The sequence below is a fragment of the Protomyctophum parallelum genome (genome assembly GCF_964188405.1).
Source record: "Protomyctophum parallelum genome assembly, chromosome: 8".
NCBI classification, from domain to species: Eukaryota; Metazoa; Chordata; class Actinopteri; order Myctophiformes; family Myctophidae; genus Protomyctophum; species Protomyctophum parallelum.
In genome coordinates this window covers 12,830,972-12,851,142 of record NC_139703.1, presented here as the reverse complement: position 1 = coordinate 12,851,142, position 20,171 = coordinate 12,830,972, and the positions used below count along the sequence as shown (strand labels likewise).

General features: G+C 41.7%; 2 protein-coding genes and 1 long non-coding RNA gene across 3 annotated transcripts; 1 reads left to right on the top strand and 2 right to left on the bottom strand.

Moving 5' to 3' along the window:
- Positions 1–1,548: 1,548 nt before the first annotated feature.
- Positions 1,549–11,286, top strand: pcid2 (PCI domain containing 2). The gene is made up of 15 exons (XM_083771377.1): positions 1,549–1,647; positions 2,812–2,876; positions 3,454–3,543; positions 4,154–4,227; positions 5,006–5,073; positions 5,273–5,312; positions 5,554–5,608; positions 6,354–6,457; positions 6,752–6,827; positions 7,020–7,161; positions 8,012–8,112; positions 8,991–9,064; positions 9,208–9,333; positions 10,668–10,791; positions 11,167–11,286. Exons 2-15 carry the CDS (start codon positions 2,841–2,843, stop codon positions 11,254–11,256), a joined length of 1,200 nt encoding a protein of 399 aa, XP_083627503.1. The 5' UTR covers positions 1,549–1,647; positions 2,812–2,840; the 3' UTR covers positions 11,257–11,286.
- On the bottom strand, positions 11,156–11,636 carry LOC310863207. Its single transcript, XR_014569649.1, has 3 exons — positions 11,427–11,636; positions 11,313–11,359; positions 11,156–11,228 (listed from the first exon to the last, which is right to left on the bottom strand). It is a non-coding gene; the product is annotated as an uncharacterized lncRNA (long non-coding RNA).
- A 6,773-nt stretch (positions 11,637–18,409) lies between these two features.
- On the bottom strand, positions 18,410–19,843 carry LOC310863694 (glycylpeptide N-tetradecanoyltransferase 1-like; the record flags this gene model as incomplete). The annotated part of the gene is made up of 1 exon (XM_083772191.1): positions 18,410–19,843. The coding sequence occupies one exon, from the start codon at positions 19,841–19,843 to the stop codon at positions 18,410–18,412; it is 1,434 nt and encodes a 477-aa protein (XP_083628317.1).
- Positions 19,844–20,171: the final 328 nt, after the last annotated feature.

Here is a 20,171-nt window from a genome sequence, read left to right as displayed (position 1 = left end):
CTGGAGGAGAGAGACAGGCGGCTGAAACAGAGAGAGAGACTGGAGCAGAGAGACAGACGGCTGAAGCGTAGAGAGAGACTGGAGCAAGAGAGAGAGATAGCTGAAACAGAGGAAGAGACTGATTGAGCAGTGTGAAACACGCATGTGGCATCAGCAACAACACCAGCAACATTTTCCTAAACAGCATTTAGACATAGAACTTGCTAAAGTTATCAGCAAATGTGGCTTAGCACCCAGCCTCTAACTGAATTTGTGGACCACTAAAGTGCCTTGTTGTTTTGCTGTTCTGCACTGGGAAGAGAAATACGTTGCTTGGTGTGACAAAGACAATACCAGAGCAAAGACAAGATTCCACAGAACCGTTATGTTACAGGACTTCATTATGAACTGTGTTGGATCAGAAAGATTATTATTATTTATTTTTATCGTTGCGTTTTTGCATTGAGAGGGGTTTGACTAACTGGTTTAGGCTACCGTTTACCAATTGTCATTCTTTATTTTTGTATATACATTTTTTTAATTGAGAGGACATTGACTTCATCATTTGTATCATACCATCATTTGTATCCACTGAATTTCTTTTAAAATAAATCTCTTACAATTAAGTTGTCTGTCTTGGATTACTCAATGTCAAATGGTCTTTGATTTGGCACATAGGCTACTTAAATTAGCATCTGTGATATGACACGTGGAGGATGACACTCACAGTGATGCAAATAGCCTGCATCCTTAAATGCACTACATTGAGAGGACACAATCATGTCACCCTCCGGGGGTCCTGGCATGCAATACTGTACTCAAATTGTTGAAGTGGGACTAATAAAATGTCCCTGGGACCCATTACATTGAAAACCTATTTACATCACTGCACTCATAAGAGGCATATCAAAGCATATCATTCACCACAGCATGCAGTTTATGTTGTACTGAAGGAATTTGAAGCCAGTGTTTCCATTTTAGTGATTTGATTGGCCAATCATAACTGGAGAAAGTAACTAAATAGAAAATAAAATACTTAAATTACATTTACATTATTATAGTATATGTGAGTGTAGCCATGGTTCCTGATAATCATCATGACAGTCATGTTTCAGGGCTAATGTGAGTGTGAAAGTAAAACAATGTTCAAGTAATTGATCCACAAATTGACATGACATAAAGCATGTGCAGTCTTGCACACACATTTAATATTTATATTATTTGGTGACAAGGAAGATAAGAAAGGTAGGCCTACTAGTATTCACCATCTTCAGGCATCTTGTCCATCTCCTTCTGAAGTGTTACGCCTGGGAAGGTGTTTGTTTGATGTTTGTCACTATGGACCAATTGTAAACAATTGTCACGTTTTAGAAAGGAACTCTACACACCATGACTGATGACTCTCTGAGCCTATAACTAACTATAAGACGTTCCAACTTCCCAGTGCAGATACGGACCATAATGGAAACAAGCTCCTTTGGCTTATTCCTATTATTTACCACTGCGAAATAATACATACAAAAGGTCCATGCTCTTATTCTGACAACTTCCTGCCCTTGACCTCGACAACCCGGATGTAGTTCGTGATAGGGAAGTCAACAACAACAATTTAAAAAGAACTACAAACTGCACGAGGACTAAAAGAAGCAATCTATAATAAATCACAGGGTATTTAAACCACTTTAATTCACCTCACCTCAACACTTCACTGGCGCGTGTGTTCCGTGTTGATCCGCAGTGTCATTTAGAGGACAGAACCGCTCAGTTTGTAAATAAATGAATGGACACTAAACCTTTAGCCTGGGTAGCTAACGGCTAACTTTAATGTGATTGATTGATTGAAGTATTTATTAACAGTTTGCAGAATTACAGTACATTTCAAGCACAACTCAATACAAAAACTGTATTTACAAGAGGGTCCTCCGTTATCAATTCATCATAATATTTAGAGACGTACAAATATACACTTCTATAGCCAAGTGGTGGTCCTGGACCCTATTCCATTCTCTTAGAATTAAAGACACAGTCCGTTATTTTAGCCGCATTATTTTTAAATAATGGAAAGTTGCAACCCTTGACGGCCCATTGACCAAATCGAATCTGATCTGCTTGCATTAAACAACGTTAAATTCACCAACATAGTAGCTGTAAGGCAAGCTTGAAATGTCTTCTTTCAATCGGCAAAGCATTTGTTTCATAAAAATCCACCGTGGACATGTAAATGAGCTATTTTCTGTCTGACAAATCCTAAACACTATGCACAAAGGAAAAAACGAAGGAAATACGATGGCAGTGAATGATACTCCCCTTGTGGTCTCCTGATAGATATCAGTAAAGTGTCAGGGCATTCCAGTGTCAGGGCATTTTAGTGGGCATTTTAGTGACAAAGTAGTGTGTAGAAAAAAGTCCATATGCACCTACGGGACAGGTGCACAATATCTTCACTTAACAGTAGTAGTTTATTATACTAGGTTACAACGTTTCAGTCTACTCTATTACTTACAACCTCCATCAGATATCTGGGTCACAAAAGGGACAGGCACATATACTGTATAATATACTGTATATAGAGGAGGCGAGGACCAATCAGGGACTACAGTCGTAGAAGTAGAATGATAATTTCCCCATGGTTAGGGATGATGGTGCGTTTATTTGTAATCTAACATGATGACATGTTTGTTTTATTATTGTAGATGAGATAATCTAGCATAATATTGAATGTGTTTATTATTGTAGGTTGGTTAATCTAACATGTGTTTATGCATTATTTATATTATTGTAGGTTGGTTAATCTAACATGATATTGATGTGTTTATTATTTGTGTACTGTAGGTTGGTGTGTGTTGACCTGCAGCACAACAATGGCTCACATCACAATCAACCAGTACCTCCAACAGGTAACATTTACAGGAACCTGTCTAGTGTCATTATGTATCGTATTGTATTGTATTTCACTTTAAAACACTCCCCTATGGTCAAAAGTTCGTTAAAGTTGGAACACAGTAGGAAGAAGGATGATGGTGGCGAACTTCGTCCCATTGTCCTTCTAATAAATGTATTGTTAGACCAATCGAAAACACACGTCCCTGCTTCTGGTAACTGATATTGTCCTAATAATGAATGTATTGTTAGACCAATCGAAAACACACGTCCCTGCTTCTGGTAATATATATGATATGATATTATGATACTGTCCTTCTAATTAATGTTGGACACATTGAAAACACAGAAGCCTGCTTCTGGTGATTCAGAGTAGATTTGCCAGATAAAAAAAACATTGCACCATGAATATTTGTTTGGAGCTTTAAACCAAAGTGTGGATGTTTTGCTTTAACCTGTTGTTAAACCTTCCATTTGACTCAGAGGAGATTACACAACGCGTTCTGATGTTCAATAAAGGAACACTTCACCCATTTCAACCGTACCTTCACAATTCATATAATAAATAAATGTGTGGTTTCACTGTGTTTTTAGATGTATGAGGCCATTGACAACAGAGACGGATCGGTGTGTGCTGAACTGTTGTCCTTCAAACATCCACATGTAGCTAACCCCCGCCTGCAGGTAAACACTGGAACTGTCATTCAAACATCTCAGAGTTATAGGCCACAAGTGACAAGGTTCAAACGTGTATAGACCGATGCTGGGTTTATTTACCCGGTATCCTATAGTTTCAAATTGTACATAATGTTATTTAGATAGCATGTTTATACAGATAATACTATAGGTTCATTGTTTTCCTGGTACCCTATAGCCTGGCTCAACCTGTGTGGTTTCTAACTAGAGGGGCAGTCGAAAACAGGTGGTGGATCATATTGGTTCAGCGATCTGAGCACCCTCCCCCCTTCTCCCCTCCCCTCTGTGTTAGAAAACAGTGGAGAAATTTCGAGCGACGCCCCTCTGCACTGTTATTGGTTAGCGTAATACAAGGAAGTGGGCTTTCATTTTTGAGCCGAACGCAAACGAATAAAAGCCTGGGTAACGAGGCGGCTAGGTATCCGTATCCTATAGTTTAAAATGTACGCAGAATGTTATTTAGATAGCAGATTGTTTAGAACGATGCTAGGTTCATTGTTTACCTAGTGGTATCCTATAGTTTTTTTAGAGAAAAAAATATTTGGGCGTCTTGAAATGTTGATGTACAGATATAGTAATACAAACGTCTGTGTTGCAGTTGGCCAGTCCAGAGGAGAAATGTCAGCAGATTCTAGAACCTCCATATGATGAGATGGTGGCTGCTCACCTCAGGTACACACACACACACACACACACACATGCATGCATGCACACATGCACGCACACGTTCCAGACACTAAAGAAGAAAGAATCCAACACACATGTGTTTCCACTGAAGATGAATTGGTTCAGAATCAGAACCCTAATCGTTGGTTCAGAACTGGAACCAAAAAATGCCTTGTTCTTTCTTGCCCTGAACTGGGAACCAAAGTTGGCGTGTTACTATTCTACAGGTTGGAAGATGCAGAAAAAGATGTATATACAATGGTGAATGCAAATTGCCCTTGACTATTGAATTTCCCCTGTGAAATGGACACTTTGACTTTGACCGGCCTTATATTATTGGACACATTGCAATTTGATAATTACATTATTAGATTTCATAGGAGTATTATAATTGGTTAAACTAGCAATAGAAGCATCTTCCATAAAAAAAATAAAACACCAGATGGTCTCGGATATTCTTTTGACCAAAAGGTTAAAGCCTCAATCTGCAATTTCTTCAATTGTCTGGCTGTATGCAAAACAGCAGGAACATGCAGTGGGTTTAGGTTGTTGATGATGATGATGATAATAATAAGCATCATATTTCTACACATGTTGATCTTTGTGTGTGTGTGTGTGTGTGTGTGTGTGTGTGTGTGTGTGTGTGTGTGTGTGTGTGTGTGTGTGTGTGTGTGTGTGTGTGTGTGTGTGTGTGTGTGTGTGTGTGTGTGTGTGTGTGTGTGTGTGTGTGTGTGTGTGTGTGTGTGTGTGTGTGCGTGCGTGCGTGCGTGCGTGCGTTTTACAGATGTACCTACGCTGTGTCCAACCATGACTTTGTAGAAGCCTACACCTTCCAGACCCTCGTTGTTCAATATCCTAGACAGACTGGAATATTTATGTATTTACTCCGGCAGTAAATGAGGCAGATTCTAAAAATGTCTTCTAAATCCTGTACTTTCCCGGTTTTAACTTAAGTATATTATAATGTATAGTCTAGACATGGTCTGTCTGTGTCTGTGTCTGTCTGTCTGTCTGTCTGTGATCAACAGTTGTGTTCCTTAACTTTCTACATCATTCCTGAAGGCCTTCCAGTCTCATAAAGAGGAGAACTGGTGAGTGCACTGTCAAGTGTCTTAAATTAAACTGCATCCTGTTTTGTGTTATTCTGTTAAATGTTGTAATATTACATTTCCTGTTGGTCATTATTCTGTTTCCTGTTGTAATATTAAATTTCCTGTTGTTCATTATTCTGTTTCCCGTTGTAATATTACATTTCCTGTTGGTCATTATTCTGTTTCCTGTTGTTCATTATTCTGTTTCCTGTTGTTCATTATGGTGTTTCCTGTCGTGCAGGGCCTTGCCTGTGATGTTTGCAGTGACCCTTGACCTGAGAGTGTTCGCCAACAATGTAAGACTGCACACGTTGTACTCTAGGGTGTTATTAGTCTGTTATAAATAAAGTTATTTGATTTAAACCAGTGGTTCTCAAAATGTTCATGTCATGATGTGCATACGAGATTTGTGTTATATATATATTTTTTCCTGGACACCACTTAAAAATAACACTGATTTTAACCATTGTGCCACCTGAGTGCCCTCACTTCACTTATTTTCAACCTTAAATTCATATATTTGGTCCTCACTACTCGCTCATTATAAGATAGACATAGACATAGACATTTCTGTCTACTGACTCTGTGTCTCAGAGGAGGGCTGTGGACAGTTCAGAAACCTAGTCTACCAGTGACTGCTAAAATGTGTTACTGTACATGAACAGGGGTGGCGGTGGCTCAGGGGTAGAGGGGTAGAACCGCAAGGTTCTCAGTCCGGCTCCCCCAGAGTTTGTGTCGAAGTGTCCTTGAGCAAGACACTGAACCCTTAATTGCTCCTGATGTGCTGGTTGGGGCCTTGCATGGTTTCCGCCGCCATCGGTGTATGAATGTGTGTGTGTGTGTGTGTGTGTGTGTGTGTGTGAATGGGTGAATGTAGTAATGCACAATCTATGTAAATCTCATAAAGGTGCTATATAAACGCACCATTTACCATTTATGAACGCTGGTATGCATGCATAAAGTTGTGCTTAAATTGACATGGATGTTATTGTACACGAACGCTGGTATGAATAAATTGTGTTTAATTTGACATATTGCCAGGCGGAGCAGCAACTGCAGAAGAAGGGCAAAGGTCAACCAGGAGACATGCAGGAGAAAGCTGCTGAACAGCTGATGAGCTGCTTCAGAGTGTGTGCTAGTGACAAGTTAGTACACACACACACACACCCACTGTAAACACACACATAGAAACCAATTGTAAACGTTTATCGAGATAGAAAACCACTAATAATCCACAATAATCGTATTGCAGGGATTTTAATTTATCGTGAAATTGTCCTCCATCAAAGCCTTAGTTGAGCTGCAGATTCAGTACCACTTCAACCCTCTATACTTGAGAAAACGGACCTGTAAAGATCATTGACCGCATTTGCTATGCTCTTATTTCACTCTACACAAATCAATGTGTGTGTGTGTGTGTGTGTGTGTGTGTGTGTCAGTCGTGCTGGGATCGAGGACTCTAAGAAGTGGGGGATGCTGTTCCTCATCAACCAGCTGTTCAAAATCTACTTCAAGGTGAAGTATTACTTAACGATCATTGATTAATGAAGATTTTACTTGTTTAATGATTCATTATGTATTGTAAGCATACATATAATTAAATGTAGTTGCTGATTAACTGCTTGCGTGTGTGTGTGTGTGTGTGTGTGTGTGTGTGTGTGTGTGTGTGTGTGTTACTGTTCGTGCACGCGTGTGTGTGTTTAACAGATCAACAAGCTGCACCTGTGTAAGCCTCTGATCAGAGCGATCGACAGCTCCAACCTGAAGAATGAGTACAGCATGGCCCAGAGAGTCACCTTCAAGTACTATGTAGGACGCAAAGCCATGTTCGACAGCGACTTCAAACCTGGTACATACTGAACTGCACCTCTAGGTGTCACTGTTGGACACAAAGGAATGTTTCACAGCCACTTCTCCCCGGATCCCGAGTGCCTTAGAATGGCTGCTCACTGCTCCTAGTACTTATACTAGGATTCAGTGACAAAAAACACCCCAAGGAATAATATTATTATTATTATTATTATTATTATTATTATTATTAGTAGTAGTAGTAGTAGTAGTAGTATTATTAAATCCTAATCATTTAAAGGTCTGTTGCCACTCTCCATTGTGTTGTCATGAACATTTCTTACAGCTGAAAGTCGACAATCATTGATGATTTTTTTTATCCCACGATTTTGTAACTCATTTTCCACCCCTGTGTCAATTATCTAATGTGATCCTGGGCTCTACACACCCTCCGCCAACCTAGACCCCATATATGGGGATCATGGGGAGAGCCACGGACTTGAACTCATGCTTCCTTCATGCCGGAGTGTCCAAGTGTCCAAGTCCTTTACACCTGACAGGGGGGAGTTTCCCTGGTTGGACATAGCGCGTGGAAGGAACACGTTATTCCAACCAGTTCCTTTCCTCTCCATCAGGCGCCCCGGCTGGCCAGGGGGAGGCAGTTTAGAGACCAGGATTACTGCATGTTTTTTGTGAGGGTACCTACCCTAGGGGACACGGGGAGAACATGCAAACTCCACACAGAAAGGCCCTTTCGCTCTTTCTGCAATTTCTGAGAAATTGCAACAAATGGGTCTGGATAAGGTGATACAAATTAATTTAATGTGTATGTAATTTTTTTAATTCATAGCATTTTAACGTTCCACTTTGTTCCTGTGTGTTTTTCCCCCCATTCCCTGTTGTCTCTCTAGCCGAGGAGTACTTGTCGTTTGCCTTCCAGCACTGTCATCGATCCAGTCAGAAGAACAAGCGCATGATCCTCATCTACCTTCTGCCAGTTAAGATGTTACTGGTAACATTCTATTTATTAATAATACATCTGTTAAGATATTACAGGTAACATTACATTTATTAATAATGCAACTATATTGATAACATTATTTTACTCATATTTAATCTATTGTACACCTGACATCTGTTAAAATACTGCTGTAATGTAGCTGCTAAATTAACACGCAAATATTTTCTTCTCGCAATTACCAATTTTGTGCGGGTTAAATGAAAAAGCAACGAGTAGTGTAACTACTTACTGTTCAGTAAAGTAAGTAATACATACATTATTGCTCTTGTAACGAGCCCAACACTGATTCTATTCTAGTATGATTCTTTAAGGAGCACTTCACTCATCTTCATATAATTGGTCCTCCCTAATGCTCATTATAAGATGCCACCATTTCTGTCTACTCACTCTGTGTCTCAGAGGAGGCCTGTGGACAGTTCAGAAACCTGTCTACTCACTCTGTGTCTCAGAGGAGGCCTGTGGACAGTTCAGAAACCTGTCCCTTTATCACAAAACTTATTTCCCATATTTTACTATCTTGAAAAACATTTTAAAATAGTTCACCCTGCCAATCTACATTGACACGTTGTGAGCTTGTAGATCGGCTAGTTGGAACTATTTTAAAAAGTTTTTCAAAATAGTAAAATATGGCAAATAAGTTTAGGGATAAGGGGTAAGGAAGGGTTGGTGCAAGATATATCCCCATGTGTCTCAGAGGAGGGCTGTGGACACTGGACAGTTCAGAAACCTGCCTACCAGTCACATCATCGGTAGGCAGGTTGAGAGAGACAGTACAGTCGGGCACTGATTTATGCCAGGGACATACTGTACACACAGATATTCCGGTATACTGTAGTATTTAAATACTTTTTATTTATGATGTGTTTCAGGGTCACATGCCGTCTCATCAGCTCCTCAGGAAGTATGACCTCATGCAGTTTGCTGATGTCACCAAAGCTGTGAGGTAATTTTGTTCCTATAGTTTCAATGTACAGATTATCTTTTTTTTTTTTTTTACAGTATATCGTTTAGACCGATGCTAGGCTCTTATTGTGTGTGTGTGTGTGTGTGTGTGTGTGTGTGTGTGTGTGTGTGTGTGTTTCTCAGTGAGGGAAACCTGCTGCTGCTCAATGAAGCTCTGTCCAAACATGAAACATTCTTCATCCGCTGTGGAATCTTCCTCATCCTGGAAAAACTCAAGATCATCACCTACAGGAACCTCTTCAAGAAAGTGTGAGTGTTGAATGAATACCTACTTGTGATGGGAGATTAATCGGCAAAGCAGTTCACATGACCTGATGAAGATCAAATAGATCGAAACGAAACAGTATTTCAATAAAGAACGTCTTGCTTATACCTGTGGTGTGCGGGCTCCATCCAATCTACTGAAGTTTCTTTTAGACCAGCACCCAGCCTGTCGATGTGCGTATTCTACGTCTGCTCAGATTAATCGGCAAACACATCGGTATCGGCCGATATTGGCCTTAAAAGGAAATATCGGTATCGGTAAAATAATAGAGTTAGCAGATATTTTATTTTATAATTATGTTGAGAAAAGAAAAAAAATAAGCCTGAAAAAGCCTTTTGATATGATGAAGGCTGCAAATTATATCAGCGTTTTCTGGGGCAGCTTTCATAACAGTCAACAAGTTGGAACATTTTTTAGTTCAGAGTTTATAAGCCTTTTTTCAAAATGGCAAAAATGATTATATTTTCTTAATACAGAATGAGATCATATCGACATCGGTTATATCGGTTATTGTCCATAACAGCAATTAATTATATCGATATCGGCCAAAATGTCTCATCGGTACATCCCTAATACCTACCGCATCCTCTTCAAGAAAGTGAGTGTTAATTTAACCTCTACATCACCTAGACTCCTAGAGCATTGTCTCTCCAACTATGCATTTTCTTAGCGATTATTCCGTTGATAACTTCTCCGATCAACCGACTTGAACTTGATGACACAAAGTTGGTCCATGTTAATGCAAGGCTTATAACCACTTAAAACTGTATATATCTTTTCTTTCTTTCTTTAAATTTTTATCCCATGATTTTTGCAACCCATATTTTCACCCAGTGTAAAGGAAGGAACACGTTATTCCAACCAGTTCCTTTCCCCTCCATCAGGCCAACTCTCTATTCTCAAAGGAAGGCTTAACCAATTAAAACTCTACTCTTAATGGAAGGCTTAACGAATTAAAACTATTCTTATGGAAGGCTTAACCCATTTAAACTCTAATCTTAATGAAAGGCTTAACCTCTTAAAACTCCACCTGATTTTTACCTGACTTTCAACTGTACTTCACAAGCTTCACAATGTGATGCGTGTAGATTTGTAGATTGACTATTTTTGGTGAAATTCTGTGTGTGTGTGTGTGCGTGTGTGTGTGTGTGTGTGTGTGTGTGTGTGTGTGTGTGTGTGTGTGTGTGTGTGTGTGTGTGTGTGTGTGTGTGTGTGTGTGTGTGTGTGTGTGTGTGTGTGTGTGTGTGTGTGTGTGTGTGTGTGTGTGTGTGTGTGTGTGTGTGTGTGTGTGTGTGTGTGTGTGTGTGTGTGCATACAGGAACCTGCTGTTGAAGACCCACCAGCTCCCTTTGGATGCATTCCTGGTGGCTCTGAAGATGATGAATGTAGATGATGTAGACATCGATGAGGTGCAGTGTCTACTGGCTAACCTCATCTATATGGTATATATATGTACACACACACACACACAATCTAAAGCCCCTCAAACCCACGGGATAAAGGTCTCAGACTGATTTCAGTCATTAGGATTCCATAGAAATCTGAATGTCTTCTACGGAAGCATGTTGCACACCGACGATATCCTATAGAAAGGGATATTACTGTATTTTAAGATCAGAGCATTTAAAGTGGTCAAACTAGAAAGTTATGTTCACAAGCATCTTCCTGGGATATTTCATAAAAGCAAAGGTTAAAGCCTCAATCTCACTAAAACATTATAATCTTTTCATACTGTGCTAATATTGTTTAGCGTGCAGGTGCACAGGAACTATTGTACAATTTTAACTCCATTCTGCCCTCCCCTCTCTCTCTCTCAGGGTCACATCAAGGGTTACATCTCTCATCAGCACCAGAAGTTGGTCGTCAGCAAACAGAACCCCTTCCCCCCTCTGTCATCTATCTCCTAAAACTATAATACCCCCTTCCCCCCTCTGTCATCTATCTCATAAAACTATAATACCACCTTCCCCCCTCTGTCATCTATCTCATAAAACTATAATACCCGTAGACCTCTCTGTCAAACAGAACCCCTTCCCCCCTCTGTCATCTATCTCCTAAAACTATAATACCCGTAGACCTCTCTGTCATCAATCTCTTGAACTACACTGTACCTGGGGCCCCCATACAACATTATTTTCCTAGACTTTTGATTTCCACTATACAATACAATTATTCTTTTTTTATATATTATATTCTGTAAAAACGTTGTAAATGTGGAATAAAACTGATGTTTTGATACTGTGTTTGACTGAAAATAAAGATACAGATAACTGTAATTTTTATACAATAAATAAAACCTTTTTGACAACATTGTGAATGATAAATGATAAATTGGGCTTTTTTATATGAGCAGGTGAGATCAGCATCTCACTGGTTGTAAATGGTTAATGTTTGTCCATGGAATGTGATAGAAGTTGACAATGATGTAACACAGTAAAACCCTCAAGTATTGAACTCTGATAGTGTACACATGGACCCATGTATGTATGTATTATTTGTAACCCTTTTTTCACCCCAGGCTGTGTCAATTATCTAATGTGATCCTGGGCTCTACAGGATCTCCCCAGGTTGGCCTGGGGAGAGCAACGGACTTGAACTCATGCTTCCTTCATGCATGAGTGCCCAAGTCGCTCCTTTACACCTGACGGGGGGGTTTGCCTGGTTGGACGTGGAAGGAACACGTTATACCAACCAGTTCCCCTCCATCAGGTGCCCCAGCTGGCCAGGGGAAGGCAGTTTAGAGACCAGGATTACTGCATGTTTTTTGTGAGGGTACCAACCCTAAGGGACACGGGGAGAAGTGTCACTGTTGAGCAGCCTAACACACACACACACACACCCATTGACCACTGCAGCACACAACACAAACACACACACACACAGCACCACTCAGTTCAGACGGGTCTGAATTTTAATTGTTTTTAAACAATGGAAAGTATTATCAAGAGCTGCTGACTGGATAATACAAAAGCTGATCAATGGGTCAGTAAGTGATGTGTTGTCAGCTTGTTATTTACACAAATCTGTCCTATAGAGAACTGTTGAACCAATTGTCTTGAATTTGGCATAATGTGTTTGCTGGTTGGAACAGCCATTCTTCAGAACTGGTGTACATATAGTTAAATGCTAAATCAATGCAGAGAAGCAAATACACGCAAAATTGGCACCATGAGTGGTGCTAAACTCCATATCTGGGAAAGACTGACATTAACAAATGACATATCAATGCACAGATTAGTAGGGGAGTTGTCCCCATATATGGAGCTTTACTCTACTGCAGCATGCAGTATATGGGAGGGCTTATGACATATCACTATGTCATGACGTGTCAGATCTGTAGCGCATATAAGTCCAGAACAAGCACTATCAATCTAACATAGTTATTAGCAAGTTAAGCAGTCAGCATGTCGGAGCCAGGGAAAACCTCAGCCAAGATGCAGGTTACCTTGAAAACAGTTCAAGAGCAGACGTTTAAAATAGATATCGATTTAGAGGAGACGGTGAAGACCCTGAAAGAAAAGATTGAACATGAGAAAGGGAAGGACATATATCCAGTTGATGGACAGAAACTGATTTATGCAGACAAAGTACTGAGCAATGACACAGCTCTCAAAGAGTACAAAATACATGAGAAAAATGTTGTTCTCATCGTGGTAGAAAGCCCTCAACCAACCCCATCAGCTTCCCAGACGTCTGCAGCCTCAGCTCCCGTCACTACAGCTCCCACAACCTCAGCTGGCTCAGCATTGGGCCCTGACTCCCCACCAGAGGAACAGGGTGCACCTGAAGAGGCCAAGACAGAAGAGGAGATACCACCCACAACTGCTCCCCCAACTACAACCATTAAACCAAAATCAGCTTTATTAAATGCCGCTATTTCAACTATGGTGATCGGCCAGTCTCACGAAGCTCTGGTGGTAGACCTGATGTCTATGGGGTATGGGAGAGAGAAGGTTTTGGAGGCTCTCAGAGCCAGCTACAACAACCCAGACAGAGCTGCCGAGTATCTGTTCACAGGCCTCCCAAGCAGGGGGGAACGCTTCACAGGACGGGCTGACTCTGGGAGGGGCTCTGGGAGGGGAACGCCAGTTGGCGCGCAAACATCTGAGGACGAAGAGGCCATTGAGAGGTTAAAAGCCATGGGATTTCCAGAGAGTCAGGTTGTAACAGCCTACTTTAATTGTGAGAAGAATGAGAACATGGCTGTAAACATGCTTTTAGAGCAGGACGTTGATGATGATGATGACACTGTGGGGACCTAGTCATTTTCACTTTGTGTTTTGTTTTCTTGATGGTCAAGGCGTTCGGCAACAAAATCTTCAAGATACCAAGTACTCCACCGTATTGTTGAGAGATTTTCAAGAGAATAAAACGATTCTACACAAAGATGAACCAGTTGTTAGAGGACAAACAACCTCTTGGTGACTAACTAGACTGCATGGCTTTACCACCCAACAGTGAAGAAGGGATAGGTGTGATAGAGATTAACTTAAAAACAAAGATGTGGGGAGGATAAGGATTGCTGTGGATTATTGGGAGTCTGAAAATGTCAATTCCCTCTCACCAAAGCCTTCCCAAGGCCAACACAGGTGGAAGCTTCTGTCAAGATCGCAAAGCAAGCGAGAATGCCTGGAAGTCAATTTTACAATTGCACGCAAAAAACGCCTCTCCTATGCCCAGCTTTGTGTATACAGCTGTGAACCCCATAGAGAAAGTGAAGATAAGAAGTGAGGACGCCAAAAGTGATTGGCTGGAAATTAATGTGATGATGTGGTCGCAACTAACTGACAATAATATTTTAATATATTTTTCCTGCTTTATTGAGATGAGTGTAGAACAGAGGCAATAAACTAAACGCAGTGAGAAAGAGCATTCAAACAGGAACCCACACATTTTTTTTCGTTACGTTGTGTCCTTAAGCAGCAGAGTTCCCTGAAAATGAATCGCCCTGGATCTCAAAAAAGGAAAAACAAAAAAGTGCTTTAATAGCGCAGGGTGGGAATTTGGTCGCATTAGCAGATTTCCCAAAAATATTGATAAAGCTGCAAATTCCGATATATGGAGTAGACTATACTATTATTGTTTTACTAGTGCCCGGCTGTAGAGCACGGCGAGTGAGGCATGCCCAAATATGGAATATATGCAGATGTCATAATGATGTCAGAACAGGCCAGCTCCATATATGGAGGTATGAGGGTGATCAGGTGCAGAGCCCGTTTCTGGACAACCGTGGGTCCGACCGACTCGACACCGGGCACTGTGTGGGGATGGAACACTTTCCCAATTTGAAGTAGCTGGGGCAAATGGTTCTCAACTTATATTTGCGCATCCCTGGCACAGAACTCTATATATGGGCAAAAAAGTGACAAAGACAAACAGAATGAAGGGTAGTTGTGCTCTGACAACAGGTACAAGGGTATTACATAAGTGGGGTGAGGGATTGCATTAACAGTTTAACATCATTGCCGAGTAGGCGGTGCCGTGCTTGTAATATTCTTTTGAGCTTCTGCTCCGGATTTCCCTCACACACGCAAGTATTTAGATTACATTTTGTTCCCCCATCCTGTGATATCCAGGTAGCAAATCTCAGATCTACATACTGTATTTCACATTTGGCACTGCACAGGAGCGGCAGTGGCTCACGAGTATACAGGAGGGGTAGAGCAACAGTCTTGGAATCGTATCAAAGTGTCAAAGTATCCTTGAGCAAGGCACTTTATCCCTAACGTCTCCCGATAAGCAGTTATAGGTTAAGAGTTGATTCCACTCTGCCTAGCTTGGTTTCGTCCATCATCAGTGTGTGAAAGTGAAGTAAAATTAATGTCAAATAAATAAATAAACAAAGAAATTGCAAGTGGTTGCTAAGTATGTATGATGATGATGTATTGATCCACATGATGTCACAAGGGGCGGAATAATAAAACTAAAACTTTATTAAAGTCGTTCATGTCAAAGACAGACATGAGAGGGTCATTTAATTTACTGTGAGTTAGTGTAGCAGACCTAGCCATATTCCTTTATTATGATCATTATTAGGGGTCGGGTAGCCTCGATACCCAGGCTTTCATTTCGTCTGCACGAAAAATGAAAGCCTGGATTTACGCATGGGCTGCACTGGTCTAAAACTGGGATCGCTCCAAATGATGTGACGTCAGGGCTCTGAGCGGTGTGCAGTGTGCACCCCTCAAAATAACACCGTGAGGAAATTATTACCAGTGGAATTCAAACGAGGCTATGCGAGGAAAATGAGGAGAATGGCTGAAGAACCCACCACACCGTCTAAGAAAAAAACAACGTGTGCCGACTCTGTGGAAATAACTTTTACAGTCTGTTAGAATGGTATACTCCAGCAACCAGTGGTTTCTGCTTCTGGTCGACACAATAACAGTGCTGCACTGGGGGGGGGGGGGGGGGGGGTGAGAGACCGGGTCTGACGGACAGATCGGTGAACCAATCAGGGTGCGCGTTTTTCTGAGCCGCGGCCCTCCCATCTAGGCCAGAAATGTCTAGCGTTAGCTCAGGCTAGGGGTCGGGAACCGACAGAGCATTAGTCCGACATGCGGGAACAATGGTCGGACTAGCGCTCCTCCCGTGCTTGCGGTTATGTCTGCCTCCCGTTACGGTTAGGTTAGGGTTTGAGGTAGGTTGTCGGCCTAATGACTGTCGGACCAAAATGTCGGAACTAAAGCCTGTAACAGCCCAAAGGGTCGTTGACCCCTCATTGTTTCTGTGAAAATTCCACCATTTTAGCAGTTCTGTGCTATCGTTCTTCACGAAATTCAGCAATATGGTAGTGGGCCGTGAGAATCCCTCAGGAACTGAATCTCTGCACACTCATTCGTCGAAAAGCTCTGACCTTTAGATCTCCCAATGAGTAAATTGTTATGATTTGCTCAATCCACTTGTGAATAAGAATTTGCATCAAAGAATGCTGTAGGGACTACAGCATTGACAGACAACTCCTTCAGGGGCGCTATAGCCCCTCCTATGTCCAGTGTTTAGTGTGTGTGCACAAACTTTGTCCAACACAAACATTACAAAGCCATTGACAATGAATGGACAATTTTGGATGTTTGTAAACGCAAATTGTGATTGGCCGGAATGAGATGATGTATGATGACGTATGAAGCGCCCCTCACCTCACACGGGTGAAGCTTACCAACAAGCATCTGTATGGAGGGCTACTACGGCTGAGTGAGAAGATAGCAGACAGGAGAATGAGGCTGGCCGGTCACTGCCATCGTCAAAAGGAAGATCCCAGCCAGCAAACTTATGGGACCCAATGGGCTTCCTACAGTATATCTATTAGGCTACCTACTATCTACCTACCTGGCATTACATTTAGTTTGACTAGGTTCCACAGATAGATTTCATGAAATTAGCAGGTCTACATCTGCTTGTAGTTAAACATTGGCCAAATTGTCAAATAATATAAGGAAAGAGGCAAGAATTGTGAAGATATCTGATCTACAAGCTAACAATGCTTAGCAATTTCGAGTTAATTTTGATGTAGTAATGTTTTTTTTCTTTTTTGTTTTGTTGAGATAATAAAAAGGTCTTAAATTCCTTAAACTGTCACTTCACTGTCATCCTGTGACCCCCCAAAATCATGTCCCACAGGTTGAGAACCACTGCAGTCACCAAAACAATGTAAAAGTATATACTATTAGTATTAAACAACATTCAGCCACTAGATGTCACTCTACACTTCCCCTCCCATACTGAGCTCTTATGTGTGCAGAACAGTTCTGTTGTTTAAATAGATTTGCCAGGTTATATATTCATTATAATAATAGCAATTTATAAAGCACTGAAGCCACCAAGCTTCAGGCAAGGTAGTTTTTTTTTATTAATCCAATTTAATTTTGTCCAATCTCTACAATATAACTGTTGTCTCTCTGCTCTTCTATTTGGATTTTGTCAAAGGTCATGTCTCACCTGCAGGATCTGCCACAAATTTTGACCTGATGGTCAAGATTCAATGTATCCCCTGAGCAAGTAGACAGGCTCTATTAGCTCAGTGGTAATACTTTCAGCACTTGTGCTGTGTTAATGAGAATGACAATTTATTAGAGCAGACGTAGAATACACACATCGACAGGCTGGGTGCTGGGCTAAAAGAAACTTCAGTTGATTGGATGGAGCCTGCACACCACAGGTTTAAGCAAGATGTTCTTTATTGAAATACTGTTTCGATCTATTTGATGTAATGACAATTTATTACACACATAGAATGATACACGATAACAAACACTGGTAAATCACTTTCTTAGAATCCAGGGGATTCTAAGAAAAGAAAAGATTTTGACTTTTCTTTGCTAGCTTACAGCTTTGGTCCACAACCCACACAAATTGGTAGTAATCTCTGGGCTCATGTTATCAAGATGTTTCAGTCAGATGTTTTATAGATCCCATTCTAATCGGCTATGAGTCAGACTGCCTTCCAAAGTTTGTGGGCCTTGCAGGCAACCCAGCCTGGCCAACCTGTGCTCCAAGGAGCACACTTTTCTGTTATCTTTGTTTTGCCGTGTGTACCATGGAAATGATTTGATTGGCTGTGATTTGAATGATCACTCACTTCACACAAGTCTGATTTGTATTACTGTAAAATATGACTTCAGAGTGATGCAAGTCAGGAATGATGCAAATTGGAAATGGATGCCCACCTGGGTAATATCAGTACACTAAGTTGTAGAGCAGAACACCCATTATCTATCTGTCTGTCTGTGTCCCTTTTATGCTCATATAAGTTCTGTGCCAGCTAGCATGCCAAAATATGGAGTCTAGGTCAGTCAATGACAGCAGTACAATATGGTGTCATATTGATGACATCAGGGTACTCCATATATGGGGTGGGGATTTGCGGTTTCATATTTTATATCTCATTTTATATCTTTGGGGGGTCCGACCAACTTCCCACGCACCCTTTCTGTCACCATCAATGTAGACTTTGGCTAGCAAAATAGTCATGCATCGCTGTTAATTGTCCTTGAAATAAATAAAAAAAGTTTAGGAATCACTAACCTGACGTTGACTCTTGTTTGGTCATAAAACGGGATATCACTGAAGTACCAAACCAACCTTTTCTGATTCCATGATGGGACACTTCCAATTGTAGAGGTAATAATGTAGAGTCCCATCTCCCATGCCAAATTTCAGCTCCTCCAAGAAAGTCTTGTTTTCCATAAGGTCCAGCGCATTAAAGACGTCAAACCCTTTGGACTTGGCCAGGATGAGGGCATCGGACATCAGGTCCACCAGGGGGGTGGCAGTTTGTACGTTGTAGAATGAGTAGGCAGCCTTCAGACTGCGATGCACAGGGTGGTTCATAATGGTAGAGGGCAGCGTGTAGAAGCTTAAGAGGTCTGTCACCTTGCCACCAGTCTCCACCAGGTACGTGTCGATAATGTTTTCCTGGGGAAGCAGCCAGTGCTCCACCTCTTCCCGGCTCATGGCGGGCACCAAGTGGAACAGGCCCAGGTATTCACAGAGTAAGCGATGTACCTCCGGCACATCGCTCTTTGTCATCGGCCGCAGCCCAGCTGTCTTGGGGGCCTCAGGCAGACGGTAGCACCTCACGGTGCGCTGCAGTGTCATGTTCTGGCTCAGTTGTGAGAATTTCACATCAATCAGCTTTTTGGGGTTCAAAGAGCGATGCCAGTACCTGCATGTGCCCACAGGTGTAGGCAACACCACTCCGGCAGTGTAAACGGCCTGAAAGATGCCATGCAGGTTGACCCGTCTGGTGATCTCTCTGATTAGAACTGGGGAAACTCGTTTGCTGCGAAGCCTTTTGTGGACACAAAGAAAGTTGATCTCGACCATTTTCTTTTCTATGCCATAGATGCGAATGTTAGCAGGGATGGCACTGATGAAGCCCACAAGCTTCCGGTTAGAGTTGACCCTCACCCCACAATGCCACTGTGGCACCCAACCAGGAGGGCGCAGGGCCCAGAGCAGGAACTCAGGGGAGTAGTCAAATCGGAAACTGTTGTCATCATTCTCCACGTAGTTCTCATTGAGAAGAGTGTAAAGCTCCGTGAGCACAGAAGGGTTGGCCAAATCAAGTGCATCCCAACAAAAGCCCTGTGGAAGGCTGTAGGGTTCCTCGCGAATGTTGTTTTTGCTGGCCTCAATGGAGCCATGTGTTGTCACCATCTCCCCTAGCTTAGGCACAGGCTGTGTGTCCCAGAACTGGTAACTCATCTGGCTTGCCTCCTCCTTGGTTTTGGGAGGGCCTTGGCCTATTGAGAGAAGTTCTAAGGCCTTCTTGATCTCCTGCAACTTATCAGCTGGCAGTGCGTTTACTGCCAGGGGGTCCTGTGCTGTTTCCATGGCCCCAGACTTCTTATTTTTCTTCTTGGCCCCAATGTCACCCCCCAGACCCTTGTCACCATTCAAAAAGTGGTGCTCACCATTTTTACAGTCACTGCAGTGTCTGTGGTCTTCTACTTCTGTTTCCGCCATCAGTGCTGTTTCATTCTGATCCGCCATCTTCAAATAGGAAGTGAGATATGTATAGGAAATATGTGTGTGATAAGCAGGTTTGGTATGTGTTCTCCCAGCAATAGCTACAGAAAAGATCTAATCAAGTTTCTTGATTTAAGTGATATAATATAAGGAATAGGTATAATTTGATGATGTCATCACAATAGCGTGCCCAAACCCGGAAGGAGGGAGTATCAGTATGTGCTGGGTGAGAAACTTCATTGAAATGAATGGCTCTATAGACAATATAGGCTAACTCTATGTATTGCTTGGGGTACTCTCCGTGGAATTGTGGATGATTACCATCGCTTGCAAATTATGGGTAGTCTGCTCA

Excerpts from the sequence above, each read along its gene's own strand:
- pcid2 (XM_083771377.1), top strand. The coding sequence starts at position 2,841 with ATGGCTCACATCACAATCAACCAGTACCTCCAACAG. Across the intron at positions 6,458-6,751 it reads AGAGTGTGTGCTAGTGACAA|TCGTGCTGGGATCGAGGACT; the intron begins GTTAGTACACAC and ends TGTGTGTGTCAG. Across the intron at positions 10,792-11,166 it reads TGGCTAACCTCATCTATATG|GGTCACATCAAGGGTTACAT; the intron begins GTATATATATGT and ends TCTCTCTCTCAG.